At 36.9% G+C, this 22,889-nt stretch overlaps 1 protein-coding gene across 1 annotated transcript; it reads left to right on the top strand.

Moving 5' to 3' along the window:
• Nucleotides 1–1,712: 1,712 nt before the first annotated feature.
• col28a1b (collagen, type XXVIII, alpha 1b) lies at nucleotides 1,713–22,865 on the top strand. Its single transcript, XM_052577593.1, has 36 exons — nucleotides 1,713–1,868; nucleotides 1,968–2,100; nucleotides 2,532–2,669; nucleotides 3,500–4,065; nucleotides 5,573–5,593; nucleotides 5,988–6,047; nucleotides 6,126–6,179; nucleotides 6,266–6,310; nucleotides 6,412–6,438; nucleotides 6,794–6,838; nucleotides 6,924–6,968; nucleotides 9,144–9,197; nucleotides 9,668–9,736; nucleotides 10,327–10,395; nucleotides 10,475–10,543; nucleotides 10,733–10,801; nucleotides 10,886–10,954; nucleotides 11,374–11,442; nucleotides 11,538–11,606; nucleotides 11,706–11,777; nucleotides 11,875–11,943; nucleotides 12,377–12,448; nucleotides 12,565–12,633; nucleotides 13,439–13,507; nucleotides 13,584–13,652; nucleotides 13,793–13,861; nucleotides 13,960–14,028; nucleotides 14,166–14,234; nucleotides 14,339–14,407; nucleotides 14,704–14,784; nucleotides 14,952–14,987; nucleotides 18,830–18,866; nucleotides 18,967–19,521; nucleotides 19,990–20,060; nucleotides 21,240–21,438; nucleotides 21,525–22,865. Exons 3-36 carry the CDS (start codon nucleotides 2,555–2,557, stop codon nucleotides 21,695–21,697), a joined length of 3,363 nt encoding a protein of 1,120 aa, XP_052433553.1. The 5' UTR covers nucleotides 1,713–1,868; nucleotides 1,968–2,100; nucleotides 2,532–2,554; the 3' UTR covers nucleotides 21,698–22,865.
• The last annotated feature ends 24 nt before the right edge of the window (nucleotides 22,866–22,889 follow it).

Genomic DNA, 22,889 nt, shown 5'->3' on the forward strand with positions numbered 1-22,889 from the left:
GGTGTAATAGCGCAACACATAATCGCCATGGGGGAAAAAATAATGAGAATGGATTAACTTTGACAACAACCACGCTAACCATCTTAAAAAGCCCAATACCACGCTAAGTTGCTTTCAAGTAAGCAAAATGATGCTTTGAAAACATCTGTTTCGCTGGGAGGGCAAGGGGGTAGCAACAGGACAACAGTACAGAGACTGACAGGTCCGATGGAAGGGCTAACGGGATATTTTACAGGAAAATACTAAAATGGGAAGACAGCGGAAAAAAAAGCTAAAATACGTGAAAACCCCCGGGAAAAAAATGGGAGGGTTGACAGCTACTAACTACACTTTTGAAACACATAGTTAAAAGTACATGTGTGTAGCTACTGTATAGTTGTTAGCACTAATGGTTACCAAACTAACGTTAGCAGATAGGGGGAGCGCAGCTCACCTATGTCCGGATAACTGTATAAGCTCAAAAGGGTCATATGATGCGATTTACATTTTTCCTTTCTCTTTGGAGCGTTACAAACTCTTGGTGCATAAAGAAGATCTGTAAAGTTGCAAAGACTTAAGTCTTAAACCCAAAGATATATTCTTTATAAAAGTTAAGACTCTGCCACGCCCCCTAAAACACCTCATTCAAACACACCCCACATGTCTATTTCACTATGTGGAAATATTTGAGACTTAGGCGGAGCAAATGTGGACGTTTATCACCTTGTGAGTGTTTTCAAACTGCTGGGTGTTTCTAAATCATGCAATCAAAATGATCCCCCTTACCCAACCCCACCCCTAAACCTAACATCCCCATGACGTCAGCCATTTAGGTATCATGGTGTAAAAACGCCCTGATCTGGTACGTCCCATTACTTTCCTGCAGAGACCTACTTGAAACATTTGCGTAATGCCATCCAATTGTTCGCAAAGAAAGAAGGCGTGGTTTCAGTAACACAGTTAGTGTTGAAGCAGCCGTGTCTAGGCAAAAGCACTTTATTTGGCCTTATGAAAGTAGATGCATTTAGGAATCTTTAAGATTACATACAACAGAACAGCAAAGCATTTTATGGATGACCATTTCGTGAACCTAAAAGAGGAGTTAATTCTGACTTTGCTATGACAAAGATGAAGTGTGTGATTATTGGAAAGGGAGGTTACATTTGTTACGAGTGCTCACGTTGTCCAGTCAATCACAATGCACTGGGTCAGTTGGCCAATCAGAGCAGATTGTGCTTGTCGGAAGGAGGGACTTTGTAGAAAACTACACATTTGAGAGAGGCGGGGCCTACAATAATGGACAGTATTTGAAAAAGAATTTGTTTTTTTTAAACATTAAAGCATGTCAACATATTCTGATACACCAAATACACAAAAGAACGATCATATGACCCCATTAAATTTCAATATCAAAGCTTCACTGCCCTTTACAGGTTTAGTCATGCAAAGTTTAGTGATAATGTTAAGAAATGGAATATAGTTTATTTTGAATAGTGATTACTAAAGGTTTGTAATGATATAAAACATATTTCTATATATAATAACAAATAATAATAATAATTTCTGTTTCACAAAAAAAATGCATGCTAGCTAGTTTTGGAACAACATGAGGATGAGTAATTAATGAAATATGTTTGGGTGAACTATCTTTTTAAAAGTCTTGGAACACTTCAGATGAGTCACATCTCAGGAGGTTCCTGCATGTTTTCCAGATTTCTCGGGGCGCCATTTATATGAATTGTTGTCAAGGAACAGAAGCTTTTGGGGAAAATGTTATTGTCCTCCAAACAATCTCTCAGCATTCATCTCCAAAACACGTAAACATGAGAAAAGAGTAGAGAGTTTACATTGTATGACTCCTGTTCAACGTCATCAAAATACATAATAAGGTTGATTTATTATATTTTATTTATATATGTTTTTTTCCAGAGTTATGGCTGTACTGTGCTATACGGTGTGTGTGTGTGTGTGTGTGTGTGTGTGTTCAGTCAGGCATTCTGTTGTTGGGACTGTGATGCTGGGCTGTTGTTCAGCGCAGGACTGAAGTCCGTCAGAACAGAATGTGCTCCACACAGGAGACATGAGCATGTGGATACTCCCTAGATTTGTATAACAGGCAAGGTAAGTCCTTTATCTTTTGTTAATATTATTGTTCTGATATTAGTTTCACTCATTTTGAGATATTATAACCTGCTTAAAACATTTCAGAAATCCATTGCAAAACTAAACATAGAATTGAACATTACATCTTACCTTACTGCATGATGTATTTGTACATTTTTAGTAATCTTTGATCTGTAAACAATAGGCATGTCATTTTTTTAAGTGTTTTGATGCACAAGTTGTGATTCATCACCTGATTATTATACTTTATTACATTTGTTCAAAAATGTCCAAGGACCAGCTTGTGGTTGAACTTCTGCCATTAAAAGTGTGTATTCATCAAAGAAGAAAAGTACCTGTGTTGGTCTTTGGAAAGCACTATATGCACCATGAACACATATTAACGATGCACAGAAGGTCTGAAGGTTTTTTATTTGATTATCTTTAAGGTCATATCTCTGTGCATGAAAGCATGGCCAAAGGGTTTTTTCTGTGCCTGTTGCTTTGGCTGCTTGTACCTGTGGCCAGATGCCAGAACAGAAGACAGTCTGGAGGATCACTGAACCTAACCACAAAACAGGACAATGGTAAACGCATCAGACTTTCATTCGGTATCAGAGTATTGTTTATTGTGTTTGCTTAGTATTGCATATAAAACAATTTATGTTAGATGTCTTTAATATCTAAATAATTTCTCAACAGACAATAATAAGAGTAACTATTTTTTTTTTTCAGGAAAAGTCCAAAAGTCTCAAGACAAACCAGATAGCCTAAACTTTTCTCAGATTGTTATGATGGTAATATATGTGAATTAGAGGAAAGGCTAAATTAATTTATTGTCATGAGGGGTCTCAGACTTATCACTCTAAAATTACTGGGAGATTTAGAGTGACAGATGATATTTATATGCATATTTAAGTAGTCATTTTAAGATCTGTTATAAAGATCTCATTGATTTAGATTACAAGCTATCCGAATTGTTGGCAATATATAAATATCAGATACTGCAACAAATTGCATACTTTTACTAAGTTTGGTTGTCTGAAAAAAAAGAGCTTTTCTCACTTCTTTTTGAGCTCAATATTCTCTTAAAACACACTTCTCAAAACAAACATATTAAAACACAAGCATTTTTATATTATTTTGTCTAAGGATTCACTAAAAACTGTTCCATAAAAAAAAAAAACACAAAAAAAAAATCTGGCTATTATTTCATATGTCAGGCTTTTCCAAACAATCCCACAGGATAACCATTTTTTGTTTCTCTAAAACCTTTCAGTGAACAAATTAAAAAAAATTCAAGTACATTTCATTTTTTAATCTGAAGAACATTTTCCACTATAAAGAACATTTTGTCCAATGGAAAGTTTTGTTGACAAAACCAATAAAGTGTGTTGATGTTTTTTTCTGGCTTCAGAGTTATTATGCACACTAGAGATCGCATTCATCCTGGACAGCTCAGAGAGTGCGAAGGGCCTTCTGTTCGATCGAGAGAAGGAGTTTGTGCGCTCCTTCAGCAAGCGGGTGGCACAGATGCAGGTGTCTGACTGGCATCTGAAAACCCGTATGGCACTCATCTACTACAGCAGCTCAGTCCATATCGACCAGCGCTTCAGAGACTGGCAGGACCTTGACGTCTTCTTGAGCAGATTGGCGGACGCCATCTACATCGGCCAGGGAACGTACTCCACATACGCCATATCCAACGCCACACAGCTCTTCACCAGCGAGACCGAGGAGCAAAGTGTGAGGGTCGCTCTGCTCATGACTGACGCCATCGACCATCCGCGGAATCCTGACATCATGACGGCGGTCTCCGAGGCCAAAGGCCACAACATTAAGATCTTCGCAATTGGTTTATCAAACTTGGCAAAGGACAAGATGAACAGTGCCAAACTGCGGGTCATAGCGAGCAGCCCAGCGCAGCAGTACTTCCACAGCCTCACTGACCCCCAGCTGGAGGAACGGCTCCTGCAGCAGCTCGTGAGACACTCACTTCATCCGTCAGACCCATCAGACATGATGAGCCCATATTGTAAAGAAAAATAACTAAATCAATGAGCAATTAGTTAAAGATGCATTCAGATAGCATAATAAAATTATAGAATAAACAAAAATAATCAATACTGAATTTAAATTTTTTATTTAAAATATGTGATAAATAAAAAAGACCTGCACTCCATGTCATTCACTACTAAGATACATCAGTATTTTACATCAAATGAAGTCATGATTTTATTACTTTGTGCAACAGAACAGAATATGCTAATATAAATTATTAATTACTATAATAAAATATATCAAAACTGTATTATTTTTTGAAAAACACACATAACTTCTATTTATATTATTTCTATGCAAAAACAAACAATCACCTTTTGAATTAAAAGGATATTAGTTAATGACTTATTATAATTAAAGTGTTTTAAGAATATACAAAATCTTATATAAAAATAATTTAATTAATTCTATAAATATAATAAAAATATAATATATAATTATTATATATAAAACACAAAATCACCCTGTGCAACAGAAAATTTATTCCAATTAAGATTTATAAAAAAATTATACAAATCTAATATAAAATTATTATTAAAACATATTAGTCATGTCTAACATATTTGTATATTATCTGTGCAGCCTTAAACCTAAATAGAGAACTAAACAAAACAAACAAGTAAAAACACAAAAGGCTCACTAATACTCTGGAGTATGAAGTTTTGCACCTTTTAATAATACATTTTTGTTTTTTAAAGAAACACAAAGAAACTATTTGAAAATTAAAAACTGATAGTTTTGGATGATTCAAAATTCTGAATCTAAAATACTTTTGATTGATTAAAATGTAAACTGGTTGATTGTTACATCATTTAAAAATATAAACTATATTAACCATGAATTACCCATGTTCTAAGTCAATTTAAAATGCTGAACAACACACACCTGTGATTTAGGTCAATAAGAAACCACCAAACAACCCCAAAACAGCTAATATTGCATATTTGGGAAGCAACATGGTAATAAGTGCTCAAAACATCTCGATATAGACACCCTGCACTCATTTCTCACATGGACTCCAGCTGACATGCCACTCATTCATTTAGCTTTGATTCAAAGTCTTGCTTTCTATTTCTATATTCCAGCCTACAGGAAATGTCGCAGTTATTTTGGGTCAGATGATGGAAACTCAAAAGTTGGCATCTAAATCTTTGTGAGGGTTTGAGATCCAGTGTTCAGTCTGCTGTCCTGAGGCATGATTCACACATCAGTGTGTGTGGGGGATTTTCCACAGAAACAAAGAAGGGGCAGCCTCTTATGAAATGTCAAGCACTGTTTGTGATCGCACAATACAGGCCTCTTAGAAATGCATTCAAGTTTCCCATGCCGTGCATGCACGGGATTTAACAATAAATTGAATTTATTTTGGTACTATTATTTGTGTTCTAATTATTATTTATCATTTTAATTTTTCATTTTTGTTTCTCAGGAAACAGTTGCAAAGAAAGAGGTAAGTACCGGACTATTACAAATATTTGACTTGATTAAACAAAGCATATTATACCAAAAGTTCATTCTTAAAGGGACAGTCAACCCAAATGTCATTTACTCTCATGTCGTTCCAAACCTGTATGAGTTTATTATTATTTTTTTTTTCTTCATATTTTAAACACAAAAGAAGATATTTTAAAGAATTTTGACTTCAATAGTAGGGGGAGCATTACTATGGAAGTCAATGGATACCGTTAAACGTTTGGTTACCAACTTTATATGAAATATCATCTTTTGTGTTCAACAGAGGAAAGAAAATCATAAAAGGTTGGAACGACATGAGGGTGAATAATGATTTTAATAATTTTAAAAAGGCTGACTGAACTACCTGTTGGTTGTATTCCTCCTGCCAGTGTCCTCGGCCACAGGTGTGTTTGTGTGAGAAAGGTGAACGCGGTCCCCCAGGAGCTCCTGTGAGTATCGTTGAGATCAAATTGAGGCCATTTTCATTTATTAGTGTTATTCATGAGAAAAATCTGTACTTTGTTTAGGGTAAAAAAGGGGAGCAAGGTTATGAAGGAACACCTGGTCAAAAAGGCTCAAGGGTGAGAGTGAAAATAATAACCCATAATTATGATTATTAGATCTGTAGTTTACTGTTGTTGACTAGTTGATCTGACCTGTTTTACAGGGGGAAACAGGAGCACCTGGTCTTCCAGGAATCAACGGTCCAGAGGTAACATCACATCTTCATCTTAGAGTCATCACTTTATAGAGTCTGTGTTGTCAATGACTCTCTGACCAACGCTGTTTCTGTTCCTGGTTGCTCATCCACAGGGAAGACCTGGGTTCAAAGGTGATAAGGTGAAACCTCAGAGCTTTATATTTGACACATACATATGCTATCGCAATTAATTCATTAACAGCTACATACAGAATGATCTTGATGACTCATGATGTCAGATCAGAAAGAGAAACTATTATTTATTATTTATAAAATATTATTAAGAGATCATTTTTTTAATTGTTTTTACAAGTCTTATGCTCACCAAAGCTGCATTTTTTTATCAAAAATAAAATGTTAAATCAATTATATTTTCTATTTAAATATACAATTTTAAATGAACCAAAATTCTCACTGGAATTATTAATGCTACTATCACTCTTCTAACACATTTTGTTCCACAATGCAATCACTAAGACTTGAGTAATGTTTTAGGGGGATAAAGGTAACTGTGGACCACCAGGACAAAGGGGACATAAGGTATGTCTTCAGTACTGACCTAAAATATTTATATCCTAATATACAGAATACATGATTAATAAATAGTTTGTATTTTATTTCACAGGGCACCGAAGGGTCTCCAGGGCTGAGGGGCCCCAGAGGAGAGCAGGCACAGTATAAACATTTACCATTTACACGACACATTATAAGCCACACTGATGTTTCAGATGAATTAATATGCACTGCTTTTTATATTGTGGGAAACTTATTGAATTACTTTGGAACTTACTAACTAACTAAAATAAATACATTTGGGAAATATATTCCAGAGAAGCCAGAAATTATAGTAAAAAATAATCAATTATTTCGGTAACACTTTAGAATAAGGTTCCATTAGTTAATGTTAGTTAAAGTATTAATTAACATGAACTAAGCAAGAACAATCCTTCTACAGCTTTTATAAGTCTTAGTTCATGTTAATTTCAACATTTACTAATGCATTATTTAAATCAAAAGTTGTGCTTGTTAACATTAGTTAATGCACTGTGAATTACCATGAACTAACAAGGAATAACTGTATTTTCATTAACTAACATTAACGAAGATTAATAAATACAGTAATAAATGTATTATTCATTGTTTGTTCATGTTAATTAATACATTAACTAACATTAACTAATGGAACCTTATTCTAAAGTGTTACCATTATTTCTTTAACTATGACATATCTCACAGACAGTCAGATTTAATAAATGTATGTGTCAATGTGGCCCTTAATCATTCTTTTTCTTGACATTTATAATATAACTGTTAGCATTATGTATAAAGGATAATTGCATTATTTGTCCGTATATGTACAATTATATTATATAAATGCTTTCAGAAAATAAATAACTGCAGTTCTGTCATGACAGCTCTCTGAGAGTTTAGCATGGCAATATTTGTGGCAATGTTAATGTGTTTTGTCTTGGTGGAATAGATCTGCTAGGAAATACTGCTGCTCCACATATATATGAAATAACCCCCATGTAACATACATGAAATTACACCATAGCAGATCTAGACAGGTAGAGCTGGGGAGTTGGGGGGTTCCTGAATTGTGCTGCAACTTCTACTGCAAACTGTAGCCAAATATTTGAATGTTGAGCAGTGAGCTGAAATTTGTATTAATATAACTAATTTTTATGCCACTATTTATAAATAAACACTTCTAATGCAGAATTGACGACTGCCAAATTTTGTTACCTTACTGAAAAACTTATCTAACTTGTTAGAGTTGATTTGTAAACAAGAACAATAAGCTTAATTAAACTTAAAACATACTTTATACAGTATATATTTACTGTTATAAATATAAAATTAAATGCATTAGTTGTATCACACGTTGTCTCATCACAAACATGGTGGCAGTCCGTTGCTGTTTCCTCACCCTGCACTTATGGAATGTGATCGGCAGATCGCTCGTAATCCTATGCTAATGTACACATGTAAAGCTGTGAATCCAGGCTTGCAGGATATTATTCTTTCTCTGAGGATGACTTTGTACAGTGGGATTAGTGAAGAGACAGAATAGTTCAGATTGACTAGGTCAAGTCCCTCAAAACCCGTACATTTGAACAGGTGTCTAGCAGCCTAAAAATGCCATATCATCCTATGTTTTATTATTAGTCTTTACTGCATCTAGGCATATGATTGAAGAATTGTAAAAGAAGTAGTTCACCCAAAAAAATTAAATTTGCTGAAAATGTACTCATCCTCAGCCCATCCCAGATGATTTTTCTTCATCTGAACAGCTTTGGACAAATTTAGAAATACTTGCTCACCAATGGATGCTCTGCAGTGAATGGGTGCCGTCAGAATGGGAGTCCAAGCATCTGATAAAAACATTATAGTAATCCGTAAGTAATCCACACCACTCCAGTCCATCAATAATGTCTTGTGACGTGTGTATTTATACAAAACAAATCCATCAATAAGGCATTTTTAACTTCAAAGCACTTTTTACAAGCAAAAATGTTTTAGTGTTATTATAAATTATGGAATTATGTACTATTTAGCCAGAAACAAAAGTTAAGCACCTTAACGATGGGGTTGTTTCTTACAAACACAACCTTTAGCTTCACAAGCTTCACTTGTGGATTATCAGCTGTTTCGACTCACATTCTGACGGCACCCATTCACTGCAAAGGATCCATTGATGACCAAATAATGTAATGCTACATTTGTTCAAATCTGTTTAGATGAAGAAACAAAGTCATCTACATATTTTTTTTTTTGGCTGAACTATATACCTTTAGTAAAATTTCAACATAAATCTCAACCTATTTCTTCGTTGTTTCACCAGGGTTTGAAAGGGCCTCCAGGAGACCAGGGACATGAGGGTCCAGCAGGAACTAAAGTAGGTTCAAATCTTCAATTTCCTTGCCTGTGAGACGTCTGTAACTTGTATTTGATATAAAGAAATGACATTTAAGAAATGTTTCCATGTCGGTTTAAAAGCAGATCTTTTGCATTTTCGCGTTTGGCCAAGAATCTTTAACAAAGAGTGCCTTGAAAATCTGACAAATATATAATAGCACATTCAAATCTAAAAAAAAACCTTAACTGTTAGACACAATAGGTGCCTTTATGCTCTATAAAGGTTGGTTGGAATATACATGAGAGAAAACATGTATTGAACCCTTTCACCATACCTCATGTTAACCGTAGACTGTTGTTATGAATATGACGACTGAAAGTAAAAGTAGCAATGTTAAATGTACCCAGGATGACTGATATTTAGCAGAAAAAATATCAGCTTTAAATTTACGTTAACTTTAAATTCATATGAAGATCCAAATGAATCACTGACCTTCAGATTGTTCCCAGGGTGATCGAGGGCCGATTGGTGCATCTGGCCCACCGGGAGAAATTGGAGTCGGATTTCCTGGTCCAAAGGTAAACTTCTCAGGACTTTTAAAAGAAATTAATACATTTCAAAAGGATGCATTGAATTGACAAATACCTATAATGTTACAAAAGATTTTCATTTTCAAATGAACGCTGTCCTTCAAAGGTTCTATTCATCAAAACATTTGTAAAAATTGTTTCACAATTTATTTTACAGACCACAACTGTTTTCAACATTGAGGATAATAATAATTGTTCCTTTAGCAGCAAATGAGCATATTACAATGATTTTTAAAGGAACATGTGACACTGAAAACTGGTGTAATGATGCTGAAAGTTCAGCTACGCATCACAGAAATAAATTACATTTTAAAATATATTTAAATATAAAACAGTTATTTGAAATTGTAATAATATTGCACAATATTACTGTTTTTACTACAGTATAAAGAGAGATATAATTCACAATTTTTCTTTTCTACGTGTTGTTTTGACTTTTAGGCTTTTATCAATAGCCAAAATAAGTTTAGATAATAAATATGTTTTCCACATCACAGTGTAAGAACCTACAGTAGATGCAGTGTATTTTATTCAGTTTTTATGATCTCTTAAATGTACTTGTGGTGTGGTTGTTCTAGGGAGAAAAAGGGAACCCAGGAAGATCAGGTCTTCCTGGTCAGGTCGGCATAGGTCAGCCAGGACAACCTGTAAGTAAAAACAGCTAATATGACTTTTAAACATGCATCTATAGATTATTATGATGTAATGATACATGCATCAATGAAGGGTCCTCCAGGTTTACCAGGAGCACAGGGGAACCCAGGAGCTCCAGGCGAAGGACTTCCTGGGCCCAAGGTGAGCAGCTTTAGTTGTAGAACATTTTAATAATCTAAAGAACTGTTTCCTATTATAAGGAGCCTTTTGTTGAATGGAAACGTTCCATGTATGTTAAATGATCTCCATGGAAGCAACGATGCCAATAAAGTACCTGAACAAATACATTTATATATCACTTTTGAATGTGTTATTATGTTTGTGTCTTAGGGTGACCGTGGATATGTTGGTGCTAAAGGTGGACGTGGACCCCCAGGTTATGGAATTAAAGGTGAAAAGGTATGTCACAGTTGTGTGAGACCTTACTTGTCTATGTAAAAGGCTATTATGCATTTAATTTGGCCCCTGAATGCATCCTTGTAGGGCGGTGCAGGACCTCCTGGATCATCTGGACCATCAGGAATGCCTGGCAGGGGGATTCAAGGAGAGAAAGTATTTATTATTTTCTGGTTTTGGATTTTGATTCCAGTGTTTCTCTACTAGTGGTGCTACAGTAGCTGACACAAGCTTCATTATTTGTAGTGATCATACATCATCTAATTAAACTCTAAAAAACATGCATGGTTTGTGCTTCAGACACGAATGATACCTGAAATCATGCAGCTTGCTGGAAGAAGTGTGCTATTCCTTTTCTAAATGAATAGAAACATGCAAATAAAGCCATTTGCAACTACTAGAAAACCTACAAGAAATGTCAAGTTAGCCAGACAAAAGACCAAAGCAACCACTAGAAATATGCTGGAAATCAGCCATAAGACACTAGTAACCACAATACATTTCTGACGAACCACCAGAAGACCCAAGCCCACCACTTCTTTTCCTAATTGTCACCCTTATTTTTATATCTAAAGGGGAATCAGGGACCAGCTGGTCCTATTGGTCAAAAAGGGAATCCTGGGATAGGACTCACTGGACCAAAGGTAAAACAGCACCATACAAACATCCACTGACCTGTCTGTCTGTCTGACTGTCTGTCTATCTATCGATCCCGTGCTTTTGTTCTGTTTCCTCTCAGGGAGAACAGGGTTTCCCTGGAGAACGTGGAGCCCCTGGAGAAAGAGGAATTGGAGAACCAGGACCCAAAGTGAGTTGTCATTTCAACTAAGCTGTGACATGACATAAAAGAACAGAATAAAGTATCAAATAGTGAAATCAGAGTTGTGTTTATGGGTTGATGCTGTAGGGTGTACCTGGATTACGAGGTTTACCTGGTGAAGCAGGTGTACCGGGAGAAGATGGAGCCATGGGACTGAAGGTCAGAATGCTCTTAATGCATGTTAGTGAGGGATAGCTTTACATAAAAAAATATTTGATATCTTATAATATACTGTAAACTATCTTGTTTAATTTAGGGTGATATAGGCTTACCAGGACCTAGAGGACCAGACGGACCTCCTGGAAGAGGCCTGCCTGGAGAAAAGGTACTGTATGGATGTGCTTTATTGATTCTTCAGACAAAACTGAAAATTAAAACATTATTGTATACGGTACATTACAGGATCTACAGGGGAGGCAATCTCACATTAAAAGTTTAGTTCACCTGAAACATTTTACATACCCATAAGACCTTCATTCATCTTCAGAAAACAAATGTAGATATTTTTGATGAAATCTGAGAGTTTTCTGACCCTCCATAGACATCAAAGTTACTACCACGATCAGAAAAGGTAGTAACAATATTGTTTAAAATAGCGTAATTTTGAAGTTACGAGAAAACAAAAATACATTTATTCAACAATTTATTCAACTTCTTCTTCATGTCAGTTTTCTATGCACGTTCACGACAGTACCACACATTTTTAGGTGAACTCTCCCTTCACATATGTATTGAATAGGCTGTCTCTTCTCAAACAGGGGGTTCGAGGGGAGAGGGGCCCCCGAGGCCAACCAGGACCATTGGGACCAGTTGGGCCTGCAGGGGCAAAGGTGAAAACAATCCATTCATATTTACAAAAAAAAAAAACACATCAAGACCTTTGACTCTGTCATTGCTAGCATTCACTTAAAATCTTTTAAATAACAGTATCTTTCATTGAAAATAGGGAGAACCAGGGACTGTTGGAGTTCCAGGTGTTTCTGGGCCTCCAGGACGGGGAATACCAGGACCAAAGGTACATTTGAGAAATACTCAGGTTAAAAACAAGCTGTATAAAAAATTAAATAAAAAATATTTTTTTTACTGAGTTAGTTATGAAAATTAAAAGGACAGTTCACCCAGAAAACTAAATTCTGTTATCATTTACTCACCGTCACGTCGTTCCAAACCTGTATGAGAAGCTTTCTTATGTTGTACTTAAAAGAAGATGTTTTGAAGATTGCTGGTAATCAAACAGTTGGTGGTTACCACTGACTTTCATAGTATTTTTTTTTCCTACTATGCCTACTATGGAAGTCAATGGACAGAATTTTCATTTTTGGGTGAACTGCCCTTTAAGACACATTTCTGCTTCTTTAAACTTCACTCTAAAAATTATTTAGGGGGCTGTTTAACACAATAAATATAAATATATATAAATGCATGGTTTCAAGTTAAAATAAAATATATTGTAATCATTTAAACTTTTTAGTTTGCAGACATTGATGAGTTCTGTTGATCATTACAGTAACTTAATAGTGTGCTTAATTTAAACTCAAATATCTGCGTTAATTGAATTTCATTTAAAAAATTTAAAAAATTGTCTTGTTAACTTTGGAAATTGGGTATGTTTTGCAAAGGCCTAGATAAGGAGAATAAATGTTCAAATTAAGTGTTATTTTATGTTTTTTTTTTTAGTAAAGGCCTGTTTTAGTTTAATGCTGTTTGACAACTGAAAGAGTTTATGTGATGTAGAAGTTAACTTCTATATACTGTTTGGGCTTACAGTATGTGTATGTAATTGATCAGGAGATCTCAATAGCATGTTCATCTTCCTGTAGGGAGATCAGGGGCCGGTTGGTCCAGCAGGTCCTGCTGGAGAACCAGGGATAGGCATTGCAGGGCCGAAGGTAAAGTGATGCCCTAGTAAAAACCTGTAATGTTGTTGTTTTTTTTATTAAGATAATGCTTTTCGTCTGTCTTTAGGGTGAAATCGGGTTACATGGACCCATTGGACCTCCAGGGCTGAAGGGAGAAGGCTATCCCGGCCCACCTGTAAATATCATTACAAATAATATTATTCATGCAAATGATACATTTATACAGTCTGTATTTAATCTGACATACCAACTGGGAATGTAACAGTATAATTTAAACCATATACTGTACAATATATTTCGGCCCATGTGATCTAGGGGCAACCAGGTCTGCCAGGTCTTACCGGAGAGACTGGGCCAGAGGGAACAGGTTTAACTGGACCAAAGGTAAGGTGCTTGCTTAACACCAATGTTCTTCAGAAAATGCACACATTTGAATAAAATAAAATAAAAAGCATTTGATGAATTGATATGTTCTATCACAGGGGGATCGAGGCCCTCCAGGTTCCCCAGGGCCTGAAGGAGCGCCAGGTCTTGGGCAAATGGGCCCAAAGGTAGGAGATATATGTGGAATACTTGTATGCATATCACAATCAACACTCCATGATTCGATAATACACTGCTGAATGTGTTATTAGATGTGTTTGCAGACATGTTTAGGTGTGCTCTGAGGTGATTTTGTGGTCTGCAGGGCTCCATTGGTCAGACTGGTCCAACTGGTCCTCCAGGATTACCAGGAGAGGGCATACAAGGACCAAAGGTCACAGGAATCTGAGGCTTATCAACAGGATACAGTATTCATGGAAACACATTACAGTGAAATATTCAAACTGTTTAATTCACATGTATTTTGTTTTCATACAGGGTGATCCTGGATATCAGGGTTTACAGGGGCCAAGAGGGTTTCCCGGGGAGGGTTTGCCGGGGCAGAAGGTGAGGAGAATCCTATGGCCAATACTATCAAGCATTTATATTTCATACAGCAAGGATTAAAGGAATCCTTCACACAGTTAATTTTACTCACCCTCATATTTTCCCAGGACTTTCTATCTTCCATCAAACACAAAATTAAACATTTGCCACTATTTTTCACAAAACTGCTGATTTATAATGCCAAACTTACAGTATATGCACTTACATGCAAATAAAAATGTTGCATCACGTCAGACTTGAAAACATGACCAAAACTGTGAGTTTAAAGCTCCTTTGATGTGACTACTCTGTTGCAGGGGAATCGTGGGTTACCCGGCACTCAAGGACATAAAGGAGACGGAGGAAGCCAGGGAGAACCAGGGTCTACTGGACCACCGGTGAGAAGAACTGAAAAGGAAAATCTGATCATCAATCATTCATGCGAGACTTACTTTTTAATTTAAAAGTATTATGATTGATGATAATAACAAGCATTGCTTAATTGCTCATCAAACATGATTTAACTACATTTAACACACCTGAAAATTGTGTTTTATAATCACAGGGTAAGACAGGAACAAAAGGAGAACCTGGTCTCACGGTACGTACATGTCCATAAAGAGTTAATTTGTTTGAGAGCAAAATAAATAAATAAATAAATAAATAAAAAATAATACAAAAATATTATGCTGTTGTTGTATGACCTCGGGCCAATTGTAATAAATAAATAAATTGCAATATTATTTCATTTTTGTGTAAAACTTATTTGACTTTTGGGTGTTTGGTTAAATAATTTAAGTGGAACGTAAAGTCCAGTGCATTGCATTATGGGATATAGTATTTCACACAGTGCTTACTGCTCATTTTGGTCATCTGCAAATTGGTGTATGATTTACTTGTAATTATTTGTGAAATTTACTAGTTATTTCAATTTCTGAACGGTTTCAATACAAATAATTAAATGGGATTTTTGTTGTTGTTTAAATAAAAAGACTCAAATAGTATTTTCTTATTAAAACATATTCCAATAATCGTAGTTACCTTTCAGTCGGTCACTCTAAACCGACGAAATTGGGATATCGCTTCGATAGACCAATCTTACTTCGAGTGTAAACTAAACGAGCCAATGCACATTTGCATGCAATTACTGCATCTAGCTGCCGCTGATCACGGCATGAGGATAAGAAGGCAGCAGGTGCAATGCATACCAGCTTTTCGCTTCGGAGCTGAGCGACAGTATCGTTCTGCTCTGCTGTGTCGACAGTGAACTGCTAGTTCAGCATGCTTTTGGAAGCTTTCTGTGTTGTCAAGGTGGTCGTTCTAGTGTCAAGCGGATTGCACACTTCAGGCTCCACTACCCCCTGTTGTGTTGCAAGTGGCCATCTCCCCTGTGCGCCTCAGCACTAAAAGAGCATTTCCAAAAGAGAAATTTCCTCTAAAAGAGCTTCAAGGGTGCCTCTTTATAAAGATGTCGGGTCGTCCTTGTAAGGATGCCGTTTCACCCGTGCATTTCTGGATGCAGTCTTTACCTGGCATCAGGTGATGGTCACGATCACAGCTTCACATGTCTGGTAAAGCAGCACTGTGGAGCCGGGCATGGGCGGGCCACCCCGCCTGTCCTGGCCCCCGCCAAACCTGGTGGCAAACGAAAGAACATGCGCCCCTGAGACAGACGACCCAGAGATGGAGGGATCTGCTCTTCGGGAGAAGGTGAATGCACCACTCCCTCCCCCGGAGTAGGGCCGGGTACCAAATTACTCAACAAAAGAGGGGCAGAGATCGCAGTCCTACTGGTGAAGGACGCAATAGAGCTGGTCCCTACAGCCAATATGAGGACGGGGTTTTACATTCCTTACTTCATTGAACCCAAGAAAGGTGGTGGGTTTCGACCGATCTTGGATCTGTGAGTTTTGAATCGGGCCCTTCATTGGCTACCGTTCAAGATGTTGACGCAGAATGCATTTTCGGGTGCACCCGACCCCAAGTTTGGTTTGCAGTGATCGACGTGAAGGATGCGTACTTCCATGTATCCATACTTCCACGCCACAGACCTTTTCTTTAGTTTGCGTTCGAAGGACGGGCATATCAGTACAAGGTCCTGCCCTTCATGCTGTCCCTGTCTCCCCGTGTTTTCACTAAAGTCGAGGAGGTGGCTCTTGTTCCCCTCAGAGAGTAGGGTGTTCGCATTCTCAACAATCTAGACATTGGCTGATACTAGCACAATCTTGAGGTCAGTTGTGTGAGCACAGGGACTTGGTGCTCCAGCACCTGAGCCTGTTGGGCTTTCGGGTCAACTGGGAATAGAGCAAACTCTCTCACCGACGCAAAGTTGGATTTGGTCGAACAGACAGCACGCTTCACAGAGGAATGTGTGCAGTCTGTGCTACCCTGCTTGAATACATTCAAGGGCAGGACAGTGAGCCCACTGAAACTCTGTCAGGCTCCTGGGGCATATGGTGGCCTCGGTCGGCATTAACACCACTCTGCATGTTACATATGAGACCGTTCAAGCAGTGGCATCATGGCCGAGTCTTGATGTGGGCGTGGAAGAACAGCACTTACCGGGTCCAAGTTACACCGACCTGTCGCCAAACCTTCACCCCATGGTCAGATCGTGCGTGCCCCTAGAACAGTTCTCCAGGCATGCTGCGGTTTACACGGATGCCTCCACCACCGGCTGGGGTGGCACGTACAATGGGCATGCAGTCTCAGGGGCTTGGATGGGCCCGCAGCTGTATTAGCACATCAATTGCCTAGAGTTGTTAGCAGTGTATCTTGTTTTAAACCGTCTCAAAGGTCACTTACGAGGCAAGCACGTGCTAGTGCTTCCTTAGAGGGGCCAGGAGGTTAAATCCTTCCCGGCCTCCCTCTATACCCTCTTGGGACCTGACTCTAGTGCTTAAATCACTACAACAGGGCCCATTTGTGCCTTTGCATTCAGTTGAGCTAAAGTTTCTTTCATTGAAAACTCTGCTCCTGCTTGCACTGGCCTCCATCAAGAGGGTAGGGGATGCATTTCGGTCAACATTTTGTGACCAATTGGTGAACCTGCAAGCGCTGCCCCTGGAGGGACAGACCCAGCCCTGGCTTTGCTCTTTCCCGTCCGGGCATTGAGATGCTACATAGACTGGACACAAAGCATCAGGACCTCAGACCAGCTCTTTGTCTGTTATGGAGGCCGGCAGAAGGGGAATGCCATCTCTAAGCAGAGGATGGCTCACTGGATTGTAGATTCTATAATCCTGGCTTATCAGGCACATGGTGTGCCCTGCCAGTTCAGGTTGTGAGCTCACTCAACTAGAAGTGCTTGTTCCATCTGGGCGCTGGCTCATGGCATCTCGCTGACAGATATTTGTAGCGCTGCGGGCTGGGTGAACCCTAACACGTTCGCTAGGATCTATAGCCTTCGTGTATAGCCGGTGTCTTCCTGTGTTCTCAATGGGTAGTGGCACTGAGAGTTAGTGTCGGCTTGCTAAAACTGCTCCAGAGTGTCCATACAGTAGACCCTGTTGAGATCCTCCATCACCCTAGGCAGCTGGACGTAGCGGAACGTCCGTTGCCAGGCCTTCATGATGAATCCTTGAGAACCATGGAAGACTGGGTTCCATATTGAGACCCAAGCAGTACTCGTATGTGTATCGTCCACGGTATAGCCTTAGAGCCCGTGTTTCCCTGGCAGACTTCTGTCTTTCCAAAAGGGTTTTAATCACCTCAAATTTCTCCATATACACTAGGATGCTATATGTGTATTTGCTCCCGAAAACTCCTTCGGGAAGGAAGGGGCTTCCGTAGCATCCCTGTTCCAAGCTGAACAGGTATGTTTTCCCAGTGTTATCCAATATCACCCAGGAATGTAGTGCTTTGACAGCGGTGAGTGGAACTACTTGTTCCAAGCCCTGGCCTACACCTAATAAGGTTGCAGGCGGCTCGCAAAGGGCACTGGAAGTGGCTGCACCCATGGCATTTTGGTAGGGATTCCAATTTCGTCAGTCACCGACGTGACGTCGAGAGTGACCGACTGAAAGGGAACGTCTCGGTTATGTATGGTAACCCTCGTTCCCTGAATGAGGGAACGGAGACGTCATGTTCCGTCGCCACGGTTGCTGTACCGCCACTGAGCTGCCGGGTCTCCGGCTATATATTATGCTTTATATAACTGAAAAAAAAACTGAAATAATACAAAATACTTAGATTAAAAAAATTGTTGCTCAAATAAAGTTTAATACTAAAATTAGTAAAGTAATAATAGATTAAAGCTTATAAATAACAAAATTACTCGAACTTAAATCAAAATGAAAATGAAAAAAATATATAAATAAACAGCTAATTCTATAAATGAACATAATTATAGTACAGTATATAAATAATTCTACAATAACAGTACTACTAGCTAGTGTGAAACAGAAATGGAGCGCTTCAATACGATTTTTATGTATTTTGTAGAGAGAAGAAATAATCAGCTTAATCCGATCTATTTGTGGTAAGTATTCAAAATGTAGATATTTTTGCTTAATTGGATTGCTTTGTAGTAAATCACACAAAAACTGATTTGGCTGGAATGATTTCTTATCATTTGTCAGGCTGTGGTCGGATCTGCAGAGTACGGCCTCTGGAGCTAATGTTTGTGATTGACAGCTCTGAGAGCGTCGGCCCGGAAAACTTTGAGATCATTAAGGACTTTGTGAATACCTTGATTGACCGTGTGTCAGTCAGTCCGGAGGTCACGCGTGTTGGCGTGGTTCTCTACAGCCACATTAACCTGGTTATCACAAGCCTACAAGAGCGCTTGAGTCGTGATGAAGTGAAAGCAGCCGTGCGCAGGATGCCCTACATTGGGGAGGGCACTTACACAGGAAGTGGCATCAGAAAGGCCAATGAGATCTTCCGCTTTGCTCGGCCCGGTGTGAAGAAAGTGGCTGTGGTTATTACAGATGGCCAGACGGATCATCGGGACACGGTGAAGCTGGAGGATGCGGTCAGAGAGGCCCATTCAGCCAATATCACCATGTTGGCTATAGGAGTGGTGAATCAAAGCGACCCCATCTATGATGATTTTAAGCAGGAGCTGAAGTCAATAGCGTCGCCGCCCACCGAAGAGCACGTGTTTTCCGTAGAGGACTTCAGAGTGCTTCCTGGTATGTTTGCTGATTTGCAGAAAAAAGGCCTAATATATGTATCAAATAGTAGTCAAATGTCAAAAGTTTTCATGGCAAGGATAGGGCATAGGCTCAGAATCATTCACATATGAAATTTTGGAGGGAAATACATAGGAATCATGTCTTTGGCAGTATTTCTGGAATAGTTCACCCAAAAATTTAAATTAGCTGAAATCAGGAGAGAAATCTGCACAAGTCACAAGTGAAACTGTTCTAAACAAATATTTGTGTTTATTTTGATGTGAGAGGAGGACAACAGGAGATGGATTTTTCATTGTGTGAAGTGTTTTTATGAATTATGACTAGTATGAAGCAACAGTTTAAAGTTTAATGGCTTAATGATTTATTTATTAATTATTTATTTTTTTACCAAAATACAGCAAACCCATGACTTTCACCTGCCTAAGATACAGTAGTGAAATGCATGTTTTTGTCTCTGTGGTCTAGAAGTGGAAAGTAAACTGCTTCTAGAGATCTGTGAGAACACTGATGGATTGATATTCAGCACTACCTCCAAGGTAAGCTGTCACACTCTTCAGCATTAGTTATACATGATGTTTTGGGTATATTAATAAAATAGAATTTAGATTTTATTAATTAAGAATTTTTTTTTTTTACTATATATAAATTATAATTTACAAATAATATTTTCTAACTATTACACATGCAGTTTTTTAGATTTTATTTTTAGTTTTATATTAATTGAGATTATATTTAATTGCTTCAGTTTAAGAAACATGATGTATGTAAAAGACATATTTGATCTAAAAATATTAATAAAACAACGTTTTGGGCATATTAATTAAATATAATATAATTTATTTTTTTTAATTTAAATTCTATTTTAGAAGTTTAGATTAGAAATATAATTTTAATAAAATAAAAGCATTTAAATTAAAATAGAAGTTCTGCAATCACATTTATTTAATATAAATTTGTTTGCTAAAATGAAGAAGTAATACTTTTTCTAATTATTATTACATGTGCAGTTTTATATTACATTTTTATATTTTATTATTAGTTTTTATATTAATTGAGACTGACGCTTCAGTTTTGAAAAACATGATGTATCTAAAAAGCATATTTGATTTAAAAGCTACATGATGTTTTCTGAAAAATGCTAGTACTTATTCTATTTAAATTACATAACTCTGCAGTGTGGCATTTTTATTATACATTTATTATTATTATTTCTTTATTATAAAATTAAGCACAATTTTTTCTAATAATTGTTTTGCATGCTTTTTTAATGACTTCATGTTAAGAGAGAGACTACAATTTTTGGAGTATATGTATATATATATATATATATAGTGCTGTCAAACGATTAATCACATCCAAAATTAAAGTTTTTGTTTACGTTATATATGTGTACTGTGTATATTTATTATGTACATATAAATACACATTCATACAGTATATATTTCTTTAAATCGTTACAAATTTATACATAAATTGTTTCTCACATAGAATATATAATATATATAAAACAACATCTTTTTCTTAAATATTTACATACATGTGTCTGTACTTATATGCACAATACATATACACAGTTTACACACACATATAACTGTATTATGTAAACAAATTAATCGATTAATTGTTTGACAGCACTACTTAAAACAAAACAGTCAATGGTGTTTATTTTGATGTACTCTAAACACATATGAACATTATTAAACGTAATCAATCAGCCAGGTGCAGTTGGAGAACTGTTCCCCTACTATGATCCCAAAGTGGAGGGCACTGACGTTAAAGGCACTATACAACCTTATTTGGAAAGAGAAGAGCTGAATCTCCTCCCAGATTTCTCTCTCACGTCATTGGACTGGCCCAAACAGGACACATACACGACTGAGCCACCACTGCTCATACAGGATGATTTTACTGCAGGTAAATGCTGCTCAAATGTGGTACGATGCAAACAATAACTGCAATTCTGACTTCCTATAAATCATGTTTTCTCTCTCTTGTGTCAGACGAGCGATGCCTACAGCCTCTGGATCCCGGTCCGTGTCGAGATTATGTTGTTAAATGGTATTTTGATCCAAAAGCCAATTCATGTGCTCAGTTCTGGTTTGGAGGTTGCCAAGGCAACAAAAACCAGTTTGACACTCAACTGGCCTGCAGAAAATCCTGTGTGAAAATGTAAGTCTTATAATTAGAGCACTGAACCTGATACTACAGAAAGACATGAAGCTAAGAGGGCTCTTTATACACAAACTTTTAATATTCAACATTTTAAATAATAAACATTTTAAAAAACTAAACTTGAACAATCTACAAATGCCTTATTTGCATATATAGTGGCCACAAGAAGTATTTACACAAGGTTAAGGCACAATGAAAAATGTCTAAATTAACTAAAAAGCGTTATTATTTGAAAGAAATGTATTAATAATTCTTGATTAGGAATAATTCTGTCTCAGAGACAATGCACTGATATTCAGACATTATTTTGAGCAAAAATACTATTTCTTGATGTAGGAAATGAAAAAAATATAATTCAACAGAAAAACAGTCTGTAATCTTTTAAAAATCAAATGTTCTCATGTAAACTAGTTTTTGGTCACATTAAGCATCTTTGCAGGTTTTTTTTAATAATGTTTGTTGTATTTGTATTGTGGTTTAACTGTGTTTAAGCTCACTGGTGCTGTTTTGTTCATGATTAGTGCTGAATCTGTACCTGTATCTGAAAGATGGCAGGTGATGTGTGAAATACTGTCATGAAACAAGATCATAAAATCTGCACAGCAGAGAAAGATCATTAAAAACAGATTCATCATCCTTATGTTTTGAGTAATCTCAGACGATATGCACCAGTCACACTATAATGTACACAATTCTTATATACATATGACTCTATTTTGACTTTTTTTAATATTTACATTTTTTAGAATTTTTATATTAAAGCATGCAAATACTGCTCTATTATGCTGCTGAGAGAAGAAACAATTTTACTTTATTAAAAAAATAAACAGAAAAACATTTGTTTTTAATTGTAGTCCAGACTAACTGAAAATATAGTTAAACAATACAGTATATATTTACATTTAAAAATCTGTCATTTTAATTTAAGTGTTTATGCTATATCAAACAAAACAAAATGACTTATGTTAAACACTTATTTCATTATGAAACAATGTATGCAAACTATTTAAGGTAAAATGATGCATTTCTGAGTCAAACAGAATATTCAACAAGAATAAAATGTAAGGTGGGATTTAATCAAACTGGATAAATCATGTTTTCTTATGTAAGTATCTGTATGTTTGAGTAGATTGAAACTGAATTTGACATTAAATATTCAACATAACAGATTTGTTTCTGATCAGTGTTATTTT

This window comes from Carassius gibelio, chromosome B16 (genome assembly GCF_023724105.1).
Source record: "Carassius gibelio isolate Cgi1373 ecotype wild population from Czech Republic chromosome B16, carGib1.2-hapl.c, whole genome shotgun sequence".
Lineage (NCBI taxonomy): Eukaryota > Metazoa > Chordata > Actinopteri > Cypriniformes > Cyprinidae > Carassius > Carassius gibelio.

What these genes read in the sequence shown, in the direction of transcription:
- col28a1b (XM_052577593.1), top strand. Translation starts at nt 2,555, where the DNA reads ATGGCCAAAGGGTTTTTTCTGTGCCTGTTGCTTTGGCTGCTTGTACCT. An exon ending in TTGGGCCTGCAGGGGCAAAG is followed by an intron (nt 12,449 to 12,564) that starts GTGAAAACAATC and finishes CATTGAAAATAG; the next exon opens with GGAGAACCAGGGACTGTTGG. An exon ending in AAGGCTATCCCGGCCCACCT is followed by an intron (nt 13,653 to 13,792) that starts GTAAATATCATT and finishes CATGTGATCTAG; the next exon opens with GGGCAACCAGGTCTGCCAGG.